Source organism: Cucumis melo, chromosome 1 (assembly GCF_025177605.1).
Source record: "Cucumis melo cultivar AY chromosome 1, USDA_Cmelo_AY_1.0, whole genome shotgun sequence".
NCBI lineage: Eukaryota > Viridiplantae > Streptophyta > Magnoliopsida > Cucurbitales > Cucurbitaceae > Cucumis > Cucumis melo.
In genome coordinates this window covers 31,470,907-31,491,338 of record NC_066857.1, presented here as the reverse complement: position 1 = coordinate 31,491,338, position 20,432 = coordinate 31,470,907, and the positions used below count along the sequence as shown (strand labels likewise).

General features: G+C 31.1%; 1 protein-coding gene and 1 long non-coding RNA gene across 6 annotated transcripts in view; one reads left to right on the top strand and one right to left on the bottom strand.

The window, feature by feature from the left end:
- The window catches only part of LOC103492699 (uncharacterized), a 37,842-nt gene extending 28,579 nt beyond the window's left edge, over window positions 1-9,263 (bottom strand). For 2 of the 5 annotated variants that reach the window (XR_007821988.1, XR_007821989.1), the window contains exons 1-7: window positions 8,965-9,263; window positions 8,660-8,825; window positions 8,424-8,569; window positions 5,695-5,847; window positions 2,953-3,120; window positions 2,798-2,863; window positions 2,511-2,563 (exon numbers count right to left, since the gene is read on the bottom strand). This is a non-coding gene — a long non-coding RNA (uncharacterized LOC103492699). Of the gene's footprint in view, window positions 1-2,394; window positions 2,426-2,510; window positions 2,564-2,797; window positions 2,864-2,952; window positions 3,121-5,694; window positions 5,848-8,423; window positions 8,570-8,659; window positions 8,826-8,964 lie in introns of all 5 variants that reach the window. The other 3 variants (XR_007821993.1, XR_007821990.1, XR_007821994.1) reach the window with 2 other exon arrangements.
- A 5,900-nt stretch (window positions 9,264-15,163) lies between these two features.
- Window positions 15,164-20,221, top strand: LOC103492697 (elongation factor Tu, mitochondrial). Its single transcript, XM_008453175.3, has 12 exons — window positions 15,164-15,450; window positions 15,616-15,691; window positions 15,852-15,944; window positions 16,064-16,138; window positions 16,399-16,503; window positions 16,616-16,706; window positions 16,801-17,006; window positions 17,539-17,622; window positions 17,841-17,906; window positions 18,282-18,344; window positions 18,819-19,059; window positions 19,722-20,221. Exons 1-12 carry the CDS (start codon window positions 15,269-15,271, stop codon window positions 19,790-19,792), a joined length of 1,353 nt encoding a protein of 450 aa, XP_008451397.1. The 5' UTR covers window positions 15,164-15,268; the 3' UTR covers window positions 19,793-20,221.
- The last annotated feature ends 211 nt before the right edge of the window (window positions 20,222-20,432 follow it).

Here is a 20,432-nt window from a genome sequence, read left to right as displayed (position 1 = left end):
ATCAATAATAAAGAAATACAAACTAAAAGATAATAAATTTAAATTAAAAATGCCTCCTAATAAGAAATCGCACACCAAAAGACCAAAAAAAAGAAAAAGAAAAAACTCAAAATTTAAGAACATTCCACAATATAAAAAGCAAGCAAGCTAAAAAATAATAAACCTAAATTAAAAATGTCTCACAATCATACAACAAAGGAACAAAAAGAAAAAACAAAAAACAAAAACTCAAAACTTTAGAAAAATCCATGATGCAAGAAGCAAGCTATAAAGATAATAAATCTAAATTAAAAACGTCTCATAAAAAACATCACACAACAAAGAACCAAAAAAAGAAAAAGAAGAAACTCAAAATTTCAAAAAACAATCCATAATACAAAATGCAATCAAGCTAAAAATTAATAAATCTAAATTTAAAATGTTATGTAAAAAGACAAATCGCACAACAAAGCACAAAAAAACCTCAAAATTTCATGACAATCCATAATACAAAATGCAAGCAAGTGGAAAAATAATAAAACTAAAAATGTCTCATCTCATACAAAGTTATTGCACAACAAAAGACCAAAACAAAAGAAACTCAAAATTTTGGAACAATCCATAATGCAACTAAAATAATAAATCCATATTAAAAATATCTTCTAAAAAAAATATCCCACGACAAAGGACAAAAAAAAGAGAAAAAATAAACTCTTGAGAACAATCCATATATAATACAAAATGCAAGCGAGCTAAAAATTATTAATAAATAAACCTAAGTTAAAAATGAATAAAGAGATATCAAACAACAAAGGACCGAAAAAAAGAAAAATAAGAAACTCAAAATTTCAAAAAACAAATTCATAATACTTTTGCAAGCAAGCCAAAAAAATAAAAATCTAAACTAAAAATGTCTCGTAAAAAGACATCGAACAACAAAGGGGAAAAAAAGCTCAAAATTTCATAACAATCCATAATAAAAATGCAAGCAAGCAAAAGAAATAATAAATCTAAATTAAAAATGTCTCATAAAAAGTCATTGCACAACAAATGACCAAAAAAAAATCAAAATTTAAGAACAATCCATAATGCAAAAATACAAACTAGATAATATAATAAACCTAAATTAAAAATGTGTCCTAAAAAGACATCGCACAATAAAGAAGCGAAAGAAAAGAAAAAAGAAGTAACTCAAATTTTCAACAAAATCCATAATACAAGATGCAAGCTATAAAAAATAATAAATCTAAATTAAAAATATCTCATAAAAAGACATCTCACGAAAAAGACAAAAAAAAAAGGAATTCAAAATTTCAAAAACCAAGCCATAATACAAAATGCAAACAAGACAAAAAATAATAAATCTAAATTAAAAATGTCTAATAAAAAAAGATTCCACAGCAAAGGACAAAAAAAGAAAAACTCAAAATTTCAAAACAATCAATAATGCGAAAATGCAAACAAAAAGATAATTTTAAACTAAAAATGTCTCTTAATAAGACATTGCACAACAAAAGACCAAAAAATGTCTAGTAAGAAACTCAAAATGCAAGAAAGCTATAATAAATCTAAATTAAAAATATCTCACAAAAAGACATCACACAACAAAATACCAAAAAAAAAGAAGAAACTTAAAATTTCAAAAAACAATCCATAATACAAAATGCAAACCAACTAATAAATAATAAAATCTAAATTAAAAATATCTCATCAAAATACATCTCACAACAAAAGACTTTAAAAAGAAGAGAAGAAACTCAAAATTACAAAAGAAAAAAAAAACAATCCATAATAGAAAATGCAAGCAAGAAAAAAAAATCTAAATTAAAAATATCTCATAAAATGTCATCACACAAAAAAGGACAAAAAAAACTCAAAATTTCAGAAAACAATCCATAATACAAAATACAAGTAAGCTAAAACATAATAAATCTAAATTAAAAATGTCTCGTAGAAAGACATCGCACAACAAAGGACAAAAAAGAACTCAAAAGTTTAGAACATTCGATAACACAAAACGCAAGCATGCGAAATAATAATAAATCTAAATTAAAAATGTCTCATAGAAAGTCATCAGAGAAACTCAACATTTCATAATAATCCATAATAGAAACTAAAAGATAATAAATCTAAAGTAAAAATGTCTCCTAAAAAGACATTGCACAACGAAGTACTAGGAAAAAAAATCATCTATGGTCGTTCTAACACTATAAATATAATAATAATCATTCATGTTATAATAAAGGAGTAAAATTTTAAAATAAGAAAATAAAATAAAAAAGAAAAACCCAACAAAAATGAAACTAAAAGACACGCATCTTCATAATAAATGATAAAGGAAAAAAAGTTATAACATATCCAAGAAATCAAACAAGAAAAATTTTAAAATATTAAAAAAGGAAAGAATAGAAAAACCTGAGGGAAAGCTGGTTAGGTTGAATATCCCCTATGTGTATCAAATCCAAGAGGATGACCAAATTTAATATGATGAAATTAGTTACCTAAAATTAATGTAATTAAAATCAAAATACCATGGTCGTGTTTGCTTAATTTGTTCAGCATAATTTGGTTCCAACTCCCAACCCTAATTAATCAAAGAAGAAGAAAAAGTAAAAAATTAATCAGAGAAAAAGAGTTGGAAAGGATGTTGATATGAAATCATAACGACAAAGATTAAAATAACTAAAGCAGAGACCACGATAAGATATCTATTATAATTAATTGAAGAGGAGAAAAATATTGACTAACCTGGTGATGTTGAATTGAGAGGAAAAAAATAATGAAAACCCTCATAACAGAAGCACAAGCGAAGACTTACCCCCTTTTATGGCTTTTTATATCCAAATATTACCGTTGCGGTCAACTGCCGATCAACGCTTCATCTCTATTTCCAATTTCAAATTAAATAGAGAAACAGTTAGTTTATTTTATTTATGTTATATATATATTTGGAATAAAATATATAATATATACATCCTGGAATCTGTACAAGACTAGAATCGCCTTGCGCTTGAAACTCGAAATCCTGGTCCAAGCAGGAAGGTTCCCTGCTCATGAAAGGCATCGCTCAATGGTTTCAATCTATATTCCTTTCCACTGGATTTAGGAATAGGGAATGAAAGAGCTCTAAACTGACGGTAACTGAAAAAGAAAAAGCAAGAGCTTCATCTATTTACAACATGTGAAGAAAAAGGTAATCCACAGAGTTCCCCAATTGGACATGGTTGTTGAACCCTTAACCAATAGAATGGAAATATTCAAAAAAGTTCGTAATTAAAAAAATTACAAAACTATGAATGAAATTAAACCACAACAAGTAAAATGAAAATGCAAAAACAAAAAAAAAACGATTGCACAAAAGAAATGAAGATAAAAACTCAAAACAATCCATAATAAAAACTACAAGCCAATAATAAAAAAAACAATCCATAATAAAAACTACAATTTAAATTTAAAATATCTCATAAAAAAAACATTCACACAACAAAGCACAAAAAGAAAAGAAAAACACAAAATTTCATAACAATCAATAATAAAAAATTGCTAACTAAAAGATAATAAATTTAAATTAAGAATGTCTCCTAAAAAGAAATCGCAAGATCAAAAAAAAAAAAAAAGAAAAAAACTCAAAATTTAAGAATATTCCATAGTACAAAATGCAAGCAAGCTAAAAAATAATAAACCTAACTTAAAAATGTTTCATAAAGAAGAAGTGAGCTAAAAAGATAATAAATCTAAATTAAAAATGTCTCATAAAAACATCACAACAAAGGAAAAATAAAGAAAAAGAAGAAATTCAAAATTTCACAAAACAATCCATAATAAAAAGACATCTGCACAACAACGCACAAAATGTCTTGTAAAAAGACAAATCGCACAACAAAGCACAAAAAAACCTCAAAATTTCATGACAATACAAAATGCAAAAATAATAAATCTAAATTAAAAATGTCTGATACAAAGTCATTGCACCACAAAAGAAACTCAAATTTTCAAAACAATTCATAATTAACAACTAAATGATAATAAATCTATATTAAAAATGTCTCATAACAAACATCACACGACAAAGGACCAAAAAAAGAAAAAGAAACTCAAAATTTCAAAAACAATCCATAATACAAAATGCAATCAAGCTAAAGCACAAAACAGTCCATAATAAAAAGACATCTGCACAACAAAGCACAAATGTCCTATAAAACAATCTAAATTAAAAATGTCTTGGTAAAAAGACAGATCACACAACAAAGCACAAAAAAAAACCTCAAAATTTCATGACAATACAAAATGCAAAAATAATAAATCTAAATTAAAAATATCATGGCAGAACAAAAGAAACTCAAATTTTCAAAACAATTCATAATTAACAACTAAAAGATAATAAATCTATATTAAAAATGTCGACTAAAAAACATCCCACAACAATGGACCAAAAAAAGAAAAAAAAGACTCAAAATTTGAGAACAAAGAAAAACAATTCATAATACAAAGCAAATAAGTTAAAAAATAATTAATAAGCCTAAATTAAAAATGTCTCCTAAGGAGACATCAAACAAAGGACCAAAAAAAGGAAAAATAAGAAACTCAAAATTTCAAAAAAACAATTCATAATACAAAATACAAGCAAGCAAAAAAATAATAAATCTAAACTAAAAAATGTCTCGTAAAAAGATATCGTACATAAAAGAAAAAAAAAACTTAAAATTTCATAACAATACATAATAATGCAAACAAGTAAAAGAAATAATAAATCTAAATTAAAAACGGCTCATAAAAAGTCATCGCACAACAAAAGATAAAAAAAAAAATCAAAATTTAAGAACAATCCATAATGCAAAAATGCATTTCAAAAAACAATCCATAATAAATCTAAATTAAAAATGTCTCACAAAAGAACCTGCACAATTAAAAAAATTCAAAATTTCAGAACAATCAATAATGCAAAAATCCAAACAAAAAGATAAATATAAATTAAAAATCTCTCCTAACAAGACATTACACAACAAAAAATCAAAAAAATAGAAAGAAAAAACTCAAAATTGAAGAACAATCCATAATACAAAATACAATCAATCTAAAAAATAATAAACCTAAATTAAAAATATCTCATATAGAGACATCACAAAAAAAATGACCAAAAAAAAAGAAAAGACAGAAAATTCAAAATTTCAGAACAATCCATAATACAAACAAGCTAAAAGATAATAAATCTAAATTGAAAATATCTCATAAAAAAAACATCGGCCCACAAAGTACCAAATGAAAAAAAAAAAAACTCAAAATTTCAAAAAACAATCCATAATACAAAATGCAAAAGAAGCTAAAAGATAATAAATCTAAATTAAAGATGATGTCTTATAAAAATACAACACAATTGATTCTCATCTTCTATTAAGGTAGGGTTAAGATTTAGAATTAAAAGAATATTCATTCCTCGTGAGCAAATGAGTAAGATTTAGAATTAAAAGAATATATAAAGAAAAATCCAACTAAAGTGAAACTAAAAGACACACATCTTCTATTAAGGTAGAGTTAAGGTAACATAAGAAAAATTGATTTTGGACAACCAGTTTTTCTTAAATCACCTAAAAATTATCAAAGATGCTCTCCAAAATCAAAATAAATGATGAAGAAAAAATAATATATACAGAAATCACACAAGCAAAATTCCAAAATATTAAAGAAAAATAATAGGAAGAAAAATAATAGAAAAACCTGAGAGGGAAAGCTGGTGAAGTCTTTTACAACGACAAATTTTTATATATTTTCTCAGTAGAAATCTCCATCCATCATCTTTGGAAGCTTCATTTACTTTTTATCTTCAAAGAAACATTTCACATCTAAATTAGCATGTTGTGCTGCAGCTACCTAAGGAACACACAAACATATTAAAAGTGTCCCATAAAAGGATATTGCACAACAAATAACCAAAGAAAATAATATACAATAGAAAAATGGAACTACCAAAATTGAGAGTATGGAAGACAATTAATACAATTCGTATTTTGTCAAACTCGTTAAAAAACAAAGAAAATATTAAAAAAACAAAAGTGAAACTAAAGATAACCAACAAATAAAAGACTGTCACAAAATAGTAAAATAAAAAAACAAAGAATGTCACATATTAATAAAATTAAAAGAATGTCACAAAAGTGAGAAAAATGAATATAACAACATCTAGAAGAAAGAGTAACAATTATTTGAACAATCCAATAGTTCAATTAGAAAACAACCAAAACTAAAAGAATGTCATATAAAAGAGGGAAGGGATTGAACTTTTCAAACCCTTTGTATAGGCGTCTTGGAGAGGAACTATTATTGGGCCACCTAACCTAATTTCATTTTTCATCCCTTTTACTTCTTTTCTTATGGTCTCGTATTTGAATCAGCCTTTACATAGGTTGATATGGATAGTAACAAACAATGATGGAAATATGGACATCTTCACATAATCAAGTAACATTTCCCAGAAGTGTTAACAAAAATTTTGAAAAATGAAAAATGCTGGTTGTTTTCTCAAATATTTTTTCCTATGTAATTCCCTTTTCTAATTTTCTTGTTTCTTTTTTTTCTGTTATTCTTTTAGTTCCATTTGGTGCAGCCTTCTTTTTCTGTTTGGCTCTTTTTGTTTTTCCCTGTATTCTTTTATTTGTTCTGGAAAGTAGCTCTCATTTGAGCATGCACAAGCAAACTGTGAGATAATCTTGGTTATGTGTGGTTAGAAGACATGTGAGACATGACACACATGTCTTCTATCAAGGTAGAGTTAAGGTAATATACAAACATTGATTCCCAGACAACCAACTTTTCTAAATCACCTCAAAATTAACAATAACTGGCCTATAAAAGTAAAAAAAATTAATCTGAGGATGAGGGTAATGTAATTAACACCAATCCTAGGGCACCAATAAATTTATAACTGACCTATAAAAGTAAAAAAAATTAATCTGAGGCCGAGAACAAGATGAAAAATAAATAAATACAATCAGCATAATGATAGTTGTATGGAGTTAAGACCGAAACACAATAGAAGAACACCAAAATTCTTAACCAGGAATGAAGTAAACCCAAGAACTAAAAGGCTAAAACGGTTTGAACCATGAAACATCTAGAATATTGGTATACAGCTAAAGAAAAATGGAAGAATACTCTTTTTGGGGGTTGGAGACAACAAAAAAAGTATGAATTTCCAAAATTATCTAGAAAGCAAATCATGAAAATTAACCAGAACGGTATATCTATATTCAACTTCCACAGAACGTGAGAATATCTAGAAGGGGGTTTTTATTTTCCTCGAGTTCAGTCTTGTTAACTTTACAACACCAACAGATCCTTGTGAGTTCTGGCTTCTGAGAAACATGGAAACAGATCCTTAACAGATCATATGTGACAAACATGGAAACAAATTTCTAGAAATATTAAAAAGCTTTAAGTTCTTTGAAGACTTGGTTTGGGTTTGAATAAAACAGATCGGTATGGAAGGCTAACAATTGTATCTACAATGGTCTAAAGTAGAAATTTTCATTGTTGGGTAAGTTCTAACCACATGGAAGGCATAAAGACCAGGGCAGTGGGCACTATCTCAAAGAGAAGTTTGGCTAAATAATCATGCCATGAAAATGAAGTCTACCCGTACCTAGAAAGAAAGACTTAATAAAGCTTCCCTGGAATCTTCCCACCATTCCTCATTCATAATGCATTTCATGATTTCAAAACTATTGCTTCATAATCATCCATTTTCTTGTTCATAATTTTTTTCAAAACTAGATATTTGTGATCTTGCACAAAGTTCTCATACGTAAGAACATTTTACAAGCAATTTCTATGGACATTTTTCGTGCAACAAACTTTATAAGAACAAACTTCGATATCCATGTATTATTCATAATAATAGTAATAACAATAATATCCATGTATTATTCATACTAATAGTAATAACAATGATATCCAGGTTCTCTGTATTACCTAGATTATGCTAAACTTTGCTTCAGAATACATAGAAAACATTATCAGGCATAGATAGCTAATTAATTTCATATAACCATGAAAAATAAGCAAATTGCTGCAATTTATTCCCTCTGGCACTAAAAGCTACCAATGCCCACTTACCAAAATAACATTCCTAGAAAATCTTGAAAACTTAACAAACAATTGGCCTGCAATATCCCTCCCACACCCAAACTTTGATATATGCATTCCACATTAATCAACATCCCGATCATGATCTAATTCCACAAATAGAACATTTCTATACAAAAACCAACCCATAAAAAACAAGCACTATCAGAACCATTTCTCAAAGAAATTTGGGGTAGAACAAAGTTCACAAAAACCATTATAATCTAACATAAAACTAAACTAGTTTCGTATCCCATAAATTTTTTCAAGAAGTCGGGAAGACAAGGAAAAGAGAGATTACGATCGTCTAAGACCAAACAACGCACCTTCCAGATTCTTGTCATGAAGAAGAAAAAACACTTTAATGGGTTTTCAAGCACCATCCAACGATTTTGAGCACGGCGAGCATTTTTAAGCAATACGAAGAAGAAAACTTCACGGCCTCTCTTAAATTGAGACATCAAGGTAATTTCTGGCGGAAACAGGAAAAATGAATTATCTCCCTTGCTCTTAAGCCTAACTAACTGAGATGAATCAAGGACAGAAATCGAAACACAAATACCTGTTCATTTGCTGAGACATTTTTGGAGTAGTGGAGAGTGGAAATGAGAATGGCCAAAGCAAGGCATGGTTGACAATGACACTAATTTGATCCTGAAGCATCCTAGCCCTCTGGTCACACATACTCCCCAGAACTTCCTTTCTTCTAACTTTGTTATCTAAATTAACTTTCAAAAAACCAAAGTAGAATTATATTATACGCTTCAAAATCACCAAAATGATAAGATTAACAGTACCAGAAGAAAAATCTTGAACAAACAATCCAAAATCAAAAGATGAACACTGCATGAAAGAAGATGAACTCACGGATTGAAGCTGTAAGAGCGTCGGTCATGGCGACATTGGTGATATTAGCCGGAATCTTACTCGTCTTACAAAGGACTTGGAGCTCTCCCCTTGACAAAGTATGGAAATCCAAGGCGATAGGAAGACAAAATTTATGTTCAGATTGAAGAAATGAAGGGATTCGATGAAGTTGGAGAAGTGGAGGGGCTTTGAAAAGGATTATTCTGAGAAATGAGATCGTTTTAGAGTGTGAATTTTGAATTTTAAAATGGACCGAGCCAACCTGTCAATGCCCTTCGCCACTTCAGTTTACTTACGAGGATTCTTGTTTTCTTTTCTTTTTATCCTTTTGTTTGTGATTGAAAATTAATAAATATATTGTCAAAAATGATATAATGAAAAATTATTTACAAGTTTGTTTAGTTTCTTTTTTATATATATATTTTTACTATTTTTCAAAAAAACTCCTAAATATAATATATTTTAAAATTTTAAATTTCTTTTTTAAAATATTATAATATAAGAAATTGCATCGGATAGCAAATGTATTTTATATATTAGTATCTATGTCATATTGCAATTATAGAAAAATCTTGAAAACAAGTAAAATTAACCTTAGGTTAGATTTGATTTGTGATCATTTATTTTATTTATTCCAAAACTACCTCTAATTAAAAATCAATAAATCATGTTTAAGATTTTTTTCTTATTTGGTTGTTAAGTTTTTTTCTTTTTCAAATACTGGGTTTAAAGGTTTCAAATTCATTAGTAGGAGATTTATTGAAGTTATATCTACTATATTTTATAGTTTGTGCTCGAGATTTGGATTGTGACAAGGGAGAAGCACAATCGTCACCATCATCATCACTAAAACTATGTGATTGATCATTGTTAAGTCACTAATTCTTCACAAGTAAAGAAATAAAAGCTTCATAAAAATTAAGAAAATAGTCAAAAATGCATCGTGCTAATTTGAGGAATGAATGGATAAATACTTTTTTTAAAAAAAAAAAAGCATGGAGAAAATATGTCTTCAACTGTAGTTTCTGAAATTCAGTCCAAATTTTAGAAACGTTCCTTAAATTTAAAAATACAGAAACTTCATTAATCGTCAAACAAGTTTATAAAAGATTGGAAGTAAGGATTCAATCTACCATCCCAAGAGAAGTAGTATGTGGGAATTTTTTTTTTTTTTTTTTTTACTTTTTCAGTGGGAGAAGATGTTTATAGAGAATTATTGTTTTCGTTCTAATTTGAATGCATATGAATATATCAGCAACTTTATTTTGTCAAAAATCTCTCTCTAATTCCTATGGCGTTGCGTACTTATCTTGCCTCTGTCTATTTGTTAGAATATGGACAAGTCTGTTCATGCAAAAACTCTTACGAGGTAAAAGTTTTTTAGACAATTGTGGTGCTTGCCACACTATTTACAACGCTTAAGTTAAAAAGCAAATAAGTGCAACAAGTCTAGAGTTTGCAAGTGAAGAATTGGCTCTCCTTTTATGAAGCTATAATAATATATTTATAAGTGTAATTAATCTAATTTGCCCACAGTAAGTCTTCATAAGAAAAACCCAATTAGTTATTTTGCTACGTTCCACCTTTTAAGTGATACGTTGATTTGGATCTTTATATTGACACTCTTCATACTCTTTCTTAAGAGAGGCTATCTTCTTGGTCTAATTGCTTTTGCCCCCTATTTGATGCCGATGGTGTCATTTGTTTCAAAATCATCCCCTAACAAAGCAAGATGTTGACTAAATATTTTGAATGGATAACAAAATCAGCCAACATATTTGAATAGCCCAATCTGGCACCGAGGAACTATTGGTGAGTTGCAAGGGCCTCTTGGAGCATGAAACCATATGAATGAACATAGATGATTTTTGCCTCCAATTTGCATGGTATGAACATGAGGACAAGACAAGGTTAATGTGCACCCATGATATTGCACATGTAATAAGTTAGGAATGTTTTGAGAAGATTATTAGTGAATGTGGGAGGAGAATACAAAGGAAAAAAACATTATCTGCTTTTTCAATTGGCTGATTACTTGCGTGTTACTTTTCACTTTTGGCCACTTTTGTTAGACCTCCAATATTATTTAAATATAGTAGGAGAAAGAAGAAAGAGAAGTCGAAAGTTATTGGGTAGTTCCATCAATTTCTTCCTTAATATCACAGTATTTCATTGCATATAAAACTCTGACACGTCAAATACTAATTGATGATGCCGCTTGTACAAAAAACGATATCATATTAGCAAGTATTTCATTGCATATAATACTCAACTTTGGTGCACATGCCAGGAAGGACGGTAAATTATTCGATATCATATTAGCAAGGATTTCAGCTATATATACATATATCTAAGTATAGATAGAATTGACAAACATATACACTAATAAAATTCGCACCAATTATTCAAATTGAGAATTATTTTAAAGGGTGTGGAATTCATACTTCCACATCGCATTTAAACCTTCACGTGTCCTTTCTCTGTGTAGCAATTTGCCTTCAAGCGTTTGCCATTTGCTTCTATTTGGATGTACTTTCAAAGATCTTATCAGCTTTTCCTACTTCAAACCCATCCCTTCTGTGATACTCCTTAACCTGTACAAGTTTGGAATATATATGTTCGTTTTTCCATTTTTCTTAACTTTTAAAATTTCAATTATCTCAATCTTTTGTTTTGATTATCTTTATTTATGGAAGATGCTTATATTGAGGCAATACCAAATAATAGGGAACAGAAGCAATAATGCCATCAAAAAATTCAAAAGAAATTGAATCTGCAAGGGTTGAACTTTGCAAGAGAATACCATCTGAGCTTACTAAAAAAGAAAAGATCGAGTTTATTAGCACTTTGCTAATTACTCAAACTCTGAATGCGAAAGTTTTTCCCATGCCAAGGAACCCAGAGCACCAACCAAAGCATCATACTTCGGTGTATTTTCTATTTATGTCTGAATGCAATAGGAAAAATAATTAAAGTTGTAATTCAAGCTAAGGTTTTGTTGCATACAACAACAACTTAAATGGGTAACACACAAAATGCATCCTATTCCTACCTTATGCCTACTACATTGTTAACAATACACTTACTGCAGAGCCAACCCAGATACAAGTTGCAGCCAAATTTCAAAATGAAAAAACATATATATTTAGATTTCTGCATGTAAAGAAATTGGTGAAAAACACCTGAGTACAAGAAGTTGTGATATGAACACTCTTGGCAAGAGGTCCATTGATTCCATCACCATCATAAGCAACAATAAAAATCGAGGGAGGTGAAAACCAAAATACTTTCAACTTTTTTGCTGGGAATGATAATTCTTCTTTTTGAGTATATCCAAAATCCAGAAAAGAACTTGCTAATGAGTCAATCCCATGCCCATCCATCTAGAATGAATTCAGTCTAATTCTATCTTCTTAAATTCTTTGAGCCTTGTTCATTGATTTCTGAATCTACCTATCAATTTTGATAAAAGGATATAATAGGATAAATATGTGGAAGATTGCCTAGGTGAAGAGGATATTATTCAATCATTAATTGAGATCTTCGATCTTTGCCATTTTCTGGGATACCATTTATGCAATTCAAGAATTTTTCAAAAGAGATTCAATAATTCATATATGAGGAAAGAAGGAATTCTCTTAAGAAATATGAAATGGACATATTCTCCCAGCTTATCAAAAATGTTATTGATTCAGATGGACACTGTCTCCAATCCTTTCTCTTATTATTAGGGACTGATCTCATTTCCATATATCTTTTTTTCATTTATGAATCAGATTAGGATATATATCAGCAGAAGCAGTAAGGTCTGATCTCATGACTGTAGCATTCCTTTTTGCATATGCACAGTAGAAAGGATTTCATTCTTGAATCACTCTTGACTCTTGAGCGACTAATATTAATAAAGAATAGAGCGGGATACGAAGCGGACGATGAATAGGCATGATTCCACATCTATTCTTTCCTTATCATGTTTCCCACGGGGTGGTAGGCATAACACAAAGAAGGAGAGAGAGAGTTGTAGAGGCGAAGTCTTAGTGAAACTTTTCTTTCGTAACTAGGAATGAGCTCCACCCTAAACCCACTAAAAGTTGTCCTTTGTGCGCTTTCAAGGAAAACAGTCCTTTCTGCTCTTCTTCTGCTTGATAAGTCGCTTGAAAAGCTATTATGAAGATTACTATGGTATATGATGAACGATCAATGAACAAGGAAGGTTCTAAACCTCCGAAAATAATCGGTTAAAGGACTCGTGCACAAGAAAGAAAAGAAAGTCTCCCACAACGATCTCAGGCTAAGGCCCATGAAACTGGACTCCCAGTTAGGTCTGGTCTTGCACTTCTTCCCCCGATCTTTCGACTTTTGGACTCTGCCTCTAGCCCTATAAAAAGCAAGATCTCTACCTTAATGAAAGAGAAATGGACTGAAGATGCTGCAAGAAAAGCAATAACTTCTCCAAGAAGAATAAATAGAGATTTAATCCGAAAGCAGATCCACCAATGATGGAGGTTCAAGGTTTAATTTTTCCAACCTTCACATGTAACAAAGAACTTCTTAGCAAATTTGAAACACCCAGTATAGTATCAAAAAGTCAACTTTTACCCGAGACATAGAGATTACCAAGAAATGGTGTGACAGTGCTCAAATCAGAAAATGAGGCATAATAATCGCAAAGTTGTGGTTGTCCATGCATAAAGGAAAAAACATTATTTCGCTTGACCATAGGAGGTCTCACCGAAAAGATATTAAGTCCTAATGGGAATAGACGATTGATGAAGCCAAGACCAAGTCTTATTTATTTATCTTGATTTTGCACTTGTTGTGAAAGTGGTCACAGTTGCACTCTGAAAATCAAAGGCTCAAAGAATGATCGAAGGAATATCGATCAATTTCTTGATTGGACCCATATAGTTTCCTATAGAAAATATTCCTCTCTTTTCCCTGCCTTCAATGGACTAAGCTAATCTACCACATCGTCAGTGGGGCTGTAGATCAAAGGCACCAAGGATAGATAAAACAGCGGACCCATCCCATACTATGACAAGGCACTGTTCGCATGCTTAGTAACAATGTTTATTTGGACATTAATGAAAAGTTTTGAGGTTGGAGTTTGGATTTGGGTATCAAATTGTTAGTTCTTTAAGTTTTTTTCATTGTTATAAATAAAGAATGTTGTTTTTTAGTACAAAACAATCGAAGGTAAATGATTCGAACTATAAACTTGGTAGTTATCAGTGCATTTAAATATCAATTAAATTAAGCTATTATTAACATGTTGATTTTCTTTTTGTTTATGTCATGTTCAACAAACTATACCATGCAATAGAGGAGGAGACAAACAAAATACCATGATTCTTCAATAGACAATATATCGATCTTCACGAACTTCACAATTGATGGTTTTCTAATTGCATTTAGATTGTCACTCACTTTACTGAGAACTCATAGGGTTTGACTTTTTATTGCATTTAAAAGCATTATTTAAGCACTAACAAGAAGTTGATGCAAACAAAACCTAACCAACCTCAAGTGTAAAAGAAAAAAAAATGGTGAATTGCAAATATCACCTCTAAATTATGGTGGTAATTGTAGTTACCCTTTCAAACTTTTAATAACAATTAACCTCTAAACTTCTAAAACCAGACCTTCAAGCTTACAATAATTTTAAAATTTGAACCCATAGATGATAAAAATTGAGACCTCAAACTTATATAATTATTATATTTTATACAATTGTGTAAGTTTGAGAGTTCATTTTTAAATTTTGGATAAATAATTTTACTTCGTTTTCAATTATTTAAATTTAAGGATATAATTGTAACTAAAAGTATGAATTTTCAAAATTATATTATATAAAAATTTACAAATATAGTAATTAAATTCAAAATAATTAAATATACAACAATATTTTTAAAAGGTTGCAAATATAACAAAATCTATCAAAATCTATAAATAACAAGAGTTCATCAACGATAAAAATCTATCATCCATCACTTTCTATATTTACAATATTTTTAAGATGTTGCTACTTAATTAATTATTATTACTAACATTGCTACTAAGTTAACTACCTTTAAAAAGAGGATTACGCATATTTTGATCCACTTGGGCCTTAAAATTGGAATGGGCCGTCCATACATAGAAAGTTAGGGCCCAAAGACTCTAAAACCCTCAGCCATCTCGCAGAACAATCTCTTCCTAAAACCCCAAAAGAATTCCGCCAAACCCAACCAAGAAGCTTTCATTTCTTCCGCTGTCTACTTTCTTCTAGGGCTGCTTCCGGCGACGGCGAGCGATTTGAGTTCCGATGGCCTCGGTTGCACTCCGAAACTCCATTTCTAAGCGCCTCCTTGCTCACTCATCTCCATTATCATGGTGTTGCAGAGGATCCGTTTCTTCTCACTCTTCCATCTCCGAATTGCTTTCCAGAAACGATGGAGCATCCAGTTCCATTCCTTCGTGGAGATCCATGGCTACTTTCACTCGCACGTAAGTAATTTATGTTTTTTCCACCTTATTTATTCGAGAGACAGATCGCGGTATTAGTGGGGAGGATTTGTATTTAGTAGATGATTTTGTTCTTATTTATTTATTTTTATCGTTGTTCCTCACTATTTTTGTTCATTTCTCTCTCTTTACTTTGCTGTTGGACAGAAAGCCTCATGTAAACGTGGGGACAATTGGCCATGTTGACCATGGAAAGACTACACTGACTGCAGCTATTACGAAGGTTGGACTACAGATGCTTTTTGATGATTGACTTAAGTGTTTATACACTTTTAATTGGCATTTCAATGAAAACTATGTTTTTTAGAAGGATATGTTTTGCTATTTGCAAATTACATGGTAATGTTGAGTTATCTAATATTGGAGATGTCAAATTCCTTTAGGTATTGGCCGAGGAAGGGAAAGCTAAGGCTATAGCATTTGATGAAATCGATAAAGCCCCGGAAGAGAGAAAGAGAGGAATTACTATTGCAACGGTTGGAATTCAAATTTTCTATTTGTCGGCCGCTTACTTCTCCATTTACTCTATTGCTTATGTCTTCCTCCCCCCTAACCATCACCTGACTAGGGTTAATGATACCTTTTAATTTTGCAGGCTCACGTAGAATATGAGACTGCTAAGAGACATTATGCTCACGTAGATTGCCCAGGACATGCAGATTATGTTAAAGTAAGCTTTGGTCGATACTTTTATATATTAGTGGAGTACAGTAATTTATCAAGTCAGGTCCATTGCTAGCTGAATGCCATTTATTGGTGGACAGTGTACATATTGTTACATTTCTTTTATTGAGAAGAGGAGGTTTTCTAACTTCTATCACGGCGTTATAGATATAAAATATAAGTTCTTACATCCAACAGCATGGCAATTACATCAATTGGTTATTTTTGTGGTCGTCTGAGAGTGAAGGATGATGATAATTGGTGCAGAACATGATTACTGGAGCTGCTCAAATGGATGGCGGTATTCTTGTTGTGTCTGGTCCTGATGGGGCCATGCCTCAGACGAAAGAGCATATTCTATTAGCACGGCAGGTGTACATTTGTTCATTTGGAGCATATGGATTTTCTGCAGAGTTTAGCATCATTTATGTCTGCTAGGATGTAATATTGATGCACTATAGATTTGTTTAATTGCATCAATCAGGTTGGTGTGCCATCACTCGTGTGCTTTTTGAATAAAGTTGACGCTGTCGATGATCCTGAACTGTTGGACCTTGTGGAAATGGAACTCCGTGGTATGATTGATGCACTTGTATTTTGTTCTAGCTACTGTTTCTAGGATGATAAATAATTGGGAACATTTTCAATCTTGGTTTGTATTTTTGGCAGAACTTCTCAGCTTCTACAAGTTCCCTGGCGACGACATTCCCATTATTAGAGGTTCTGCTTTATCTGCATTACAGGGTACAAACGAAGAAATTGGTAAACAGGCTATTCTAAAGTTAATGGATGCTGTTGATGAATACATTCCTGACCCTGTTAGGCAGCTTGACAAACCTTTCCTGATGCCAATTGAAGATGTTTTCTCTATTCAGGTATGGAAATTTTGCACTGGATTTTGTTGATGATAGATTTGTAGGAAATGGTTCGTTCTGTTGCCTCCATTTATTCTGGATGGTCAACTTTCTGTGAAATTTATTTTCTCTGCCTTTGTAAGAAGAATTCCCATCCTCTTCTACTTCTTTCCTGTAACTATATCCTATGAACTAGACTTCAAGAAAATAAATTAAGAGTTTGCTCATTAGACTTAGGCTGTATATCATCAAGTGTGATTTACAGCCAGTGAGTACCTAACATTTCTTTTGGGTGCAGACTGTAACATGTGCACCTATAGTTGTAATTATTATTATTGTTGTTATTATTTAATTATTTTCTTGTAATGTCGTCCTTCATTTTATCTGAAAGATTGTCTTAGTTTGCTTTACGAAGTCACAATGTGGAATACTTATACATTGAGTATGTGTCACTTTACTTTTGAATTTCAATACGATGTTGATGCTTTGCTGCTAAAGTACTTATAGGAATCTGTTATTTAATTGTACTTTATTCTTTCTGTTTGTTTTGAAGGGTCGTGGAACTGTTGCTACTGGCCGTGTTGAGCAGGGAACTATTAAAGTTGGTGAAGAAGTTGAAGTTCTAGGGTTATCTCAGGTAAAATGATGTTACTGTGTTCTATTTCTAACTATGTTTTGTGTGTGCGGGCAAGGACACTTGCACCTTGTGGCTCATTTGAGCCACTATTGAACCTACACAACTAGCTATGAATGATTGCATTCATGGGGCTAGTTATTGTGTGTTTATCATTATGGTCCTCGTTTCTGCAAATTAAAGATTATTTCGATAATGTTTCTTTGTGATGTATTTTGCAGGGACCTCCTTTGAAAACTACTGTAACTGGTGTTGAGATGTTCAAGAAAATTTTGGACCAAGGACAAGTAATTGACCGTTGTTTTCTTTTCTGTCAGGGAAGAAAAAAAGAAAAGAAAAAGATTGTTGTTTCTTTTACATACATATTTTTTCTCTTTAAGTAGAACACATTTACCAAAAGGATAATAAAAGAAGTAAACTGTAAAGTCGAAGACAATATAAGCTAGAAAATTAGAAGCCACCTAAATATGAATAACTTTATGGGTTTTTATTCTAAATTAGCTAGGACCTATTTGTGTTTGTGTGTGTTTTTATTGCCAGAAATGAAATTCAATTTTAAAAATGGAACTAAAATAGTAAAAGAACGTCCTTTTAAACTGGCCAGATGATTTAAAATCTCTTAACTATATTTGTCTAATGTTATTTTTGTGTGGTTCTATTAGGCTGGTGATAATGTGGGTCTCCTTCTCCGTGGTTTGAAAAGAGAAGAGATTCAACGTGGACAGGTATGTAGATTGGCTTCACTCATGCTCAAATGAAAATTTTCATCAAATTTACATTCATTCACTTAAAAAATATCAATATCTAGAACATAATGACAATGAGGTTGAAGGTTTCTCCGTTCTGCTGGTAACACAATCTCATGCTCATCCTTTTATCATTAGGCATCCAATCATTCTTATTTTGTAGATATTTGAATAATATCAGCTGGTTTGGTTGGTCAAAATGAGAAAATAATGCTTTCTACTACAAACTTATTTGAATTGAAACAGTGGTTTGACAAATAAAAACATAAGAAAAGCCTCTACTCCAAGCTAACTGGATTAAAGAAGTCATCTACCTCTCTACGCACATCATTGAAAATCATTCTATTCCCCTTTCCTTTAACTTCCGTACTTCCACAGAAAAACATTTCGAAGGTGACTATCCTGTACCTGAGTATGGATATTTGCAACTTTCCTTTATTTCTTTATATGTAGGTCATTGCAAAGCCTGGAAGTCTGAAAACTTACAAGAAATTTGAGGCAGAGATATACGTTCTTACAAAAGAGGAAGGTGGTCGACATACTGCTTTTATGTCCAACTATAAGCCTCAATTTTACATGAGAACTGCAGATATCACTGGGAGGGTTGAATTACCTGAAAATATTAAGATGGTCATGCCTGGTGACAATGTGACTGCAGGTTTTGAGTTGATTTTACCCGTTCCCCTTGAAAAAGGTGCGTCACAATTAAACTCTCTGGGAATATAAAGACTAAGCTAATAATATTTTCTCTCTGTCTCTCTTTTACATTAATATATGATAGTATCTCACTAGTGACTGAAAACAACAAAATATTACCATTGGAAAAATGACTTGAAGAGAGTGTTGCTACTGAAAAGGAATATTACGAGGGATTGGAAACAATAAAATAGTACTATTAGAAATTAAAAAAAGACTATTTACACTTCTGGATTTAAAAAACATTTAATAGAAGAAAATCTTGAAGGATGAAAATCATCAAAATGACTCTAATCCAACCATTTATCCTTGCAACTTTATTCGGAGAATAAAATTTTCTCTTCTCAGACCTCCCTTAGATTTTGATGTTGATAGTGTTTTCTATTTAACTAAACAGAGTCGTCTACTCCTTTTTTTTAAAAAAATTATTTAAAATTTTACTGAGTTCTTTTCATTATATCAAATGTTGTGGGGGATAAAAAGAAGGATGTGCATTAGCCTGCCTAGGTTTCAAGTTATTTACAGCCTTGATTTTTTACATGTAACCAACCATATCTGAATCTGAATCTGATACTATTGGGTCACATCCATGGGTTACGGTGTTATTTTGTTTTGTTATTCAACAATACCCTCTAAAATCCCATGTTGTATTATTTACAGGACAAAGATTTGCCCTGAGGGAGGGTGGTAGGACAGTTGGTGCTGGAGTAGTTTCCAAAGTTATTAGCTGAGGGAGGCACTGCATATCACTGTCCTTGAAAGCTCTTTCAATACCCATTGCAAAGGTGTGGCCAAACAATTTTTTGAAAGATCCTTGACAAAATGATGCTATTCGACATTATTTTACAGAGTCAGTGTTGATGAGTTTAATTTGTTTTAGGCACTTGAGAGATTGTTAGAAATGCTTTGTAATCTGCAAAAATTGTAAGGAAGTTCCATTTTGTTGTTGTTGTTAGAGCCCAAGCCGTCCAAGATGATCTTGGTCCTCATCTCTTTCTGCTTTCAAGTTGATCACCAATAATTTTAGAGTACATAAATGGGGATGGCATATTCACGTTCAAGTTAACATCTCTTTCTTTTTTAGAAGATGTATTCAAACAGTTACATGTTTTACTTCTTTTCTTTTAATATAGTTCTTTGGGAATTCAGTTGGTAGTTTATTGTTCTTTTGTAAATACTTATTTGATAGCATATTAACTAGTTAAACTATGCTTAGTTTACGGTATCTGATCCAAGAGGAAGTTTTCTAGTCTCTAGATCTAGATTTAGGCAAAGAGCGTCGTCCCTTGTCTTCTTCGTTCTCTCTTACAACGCTTTGATTGGCTACTAAGGAGGGTTTTCGCGAAAGCTAGCAGGATTTCTAGCAACAAT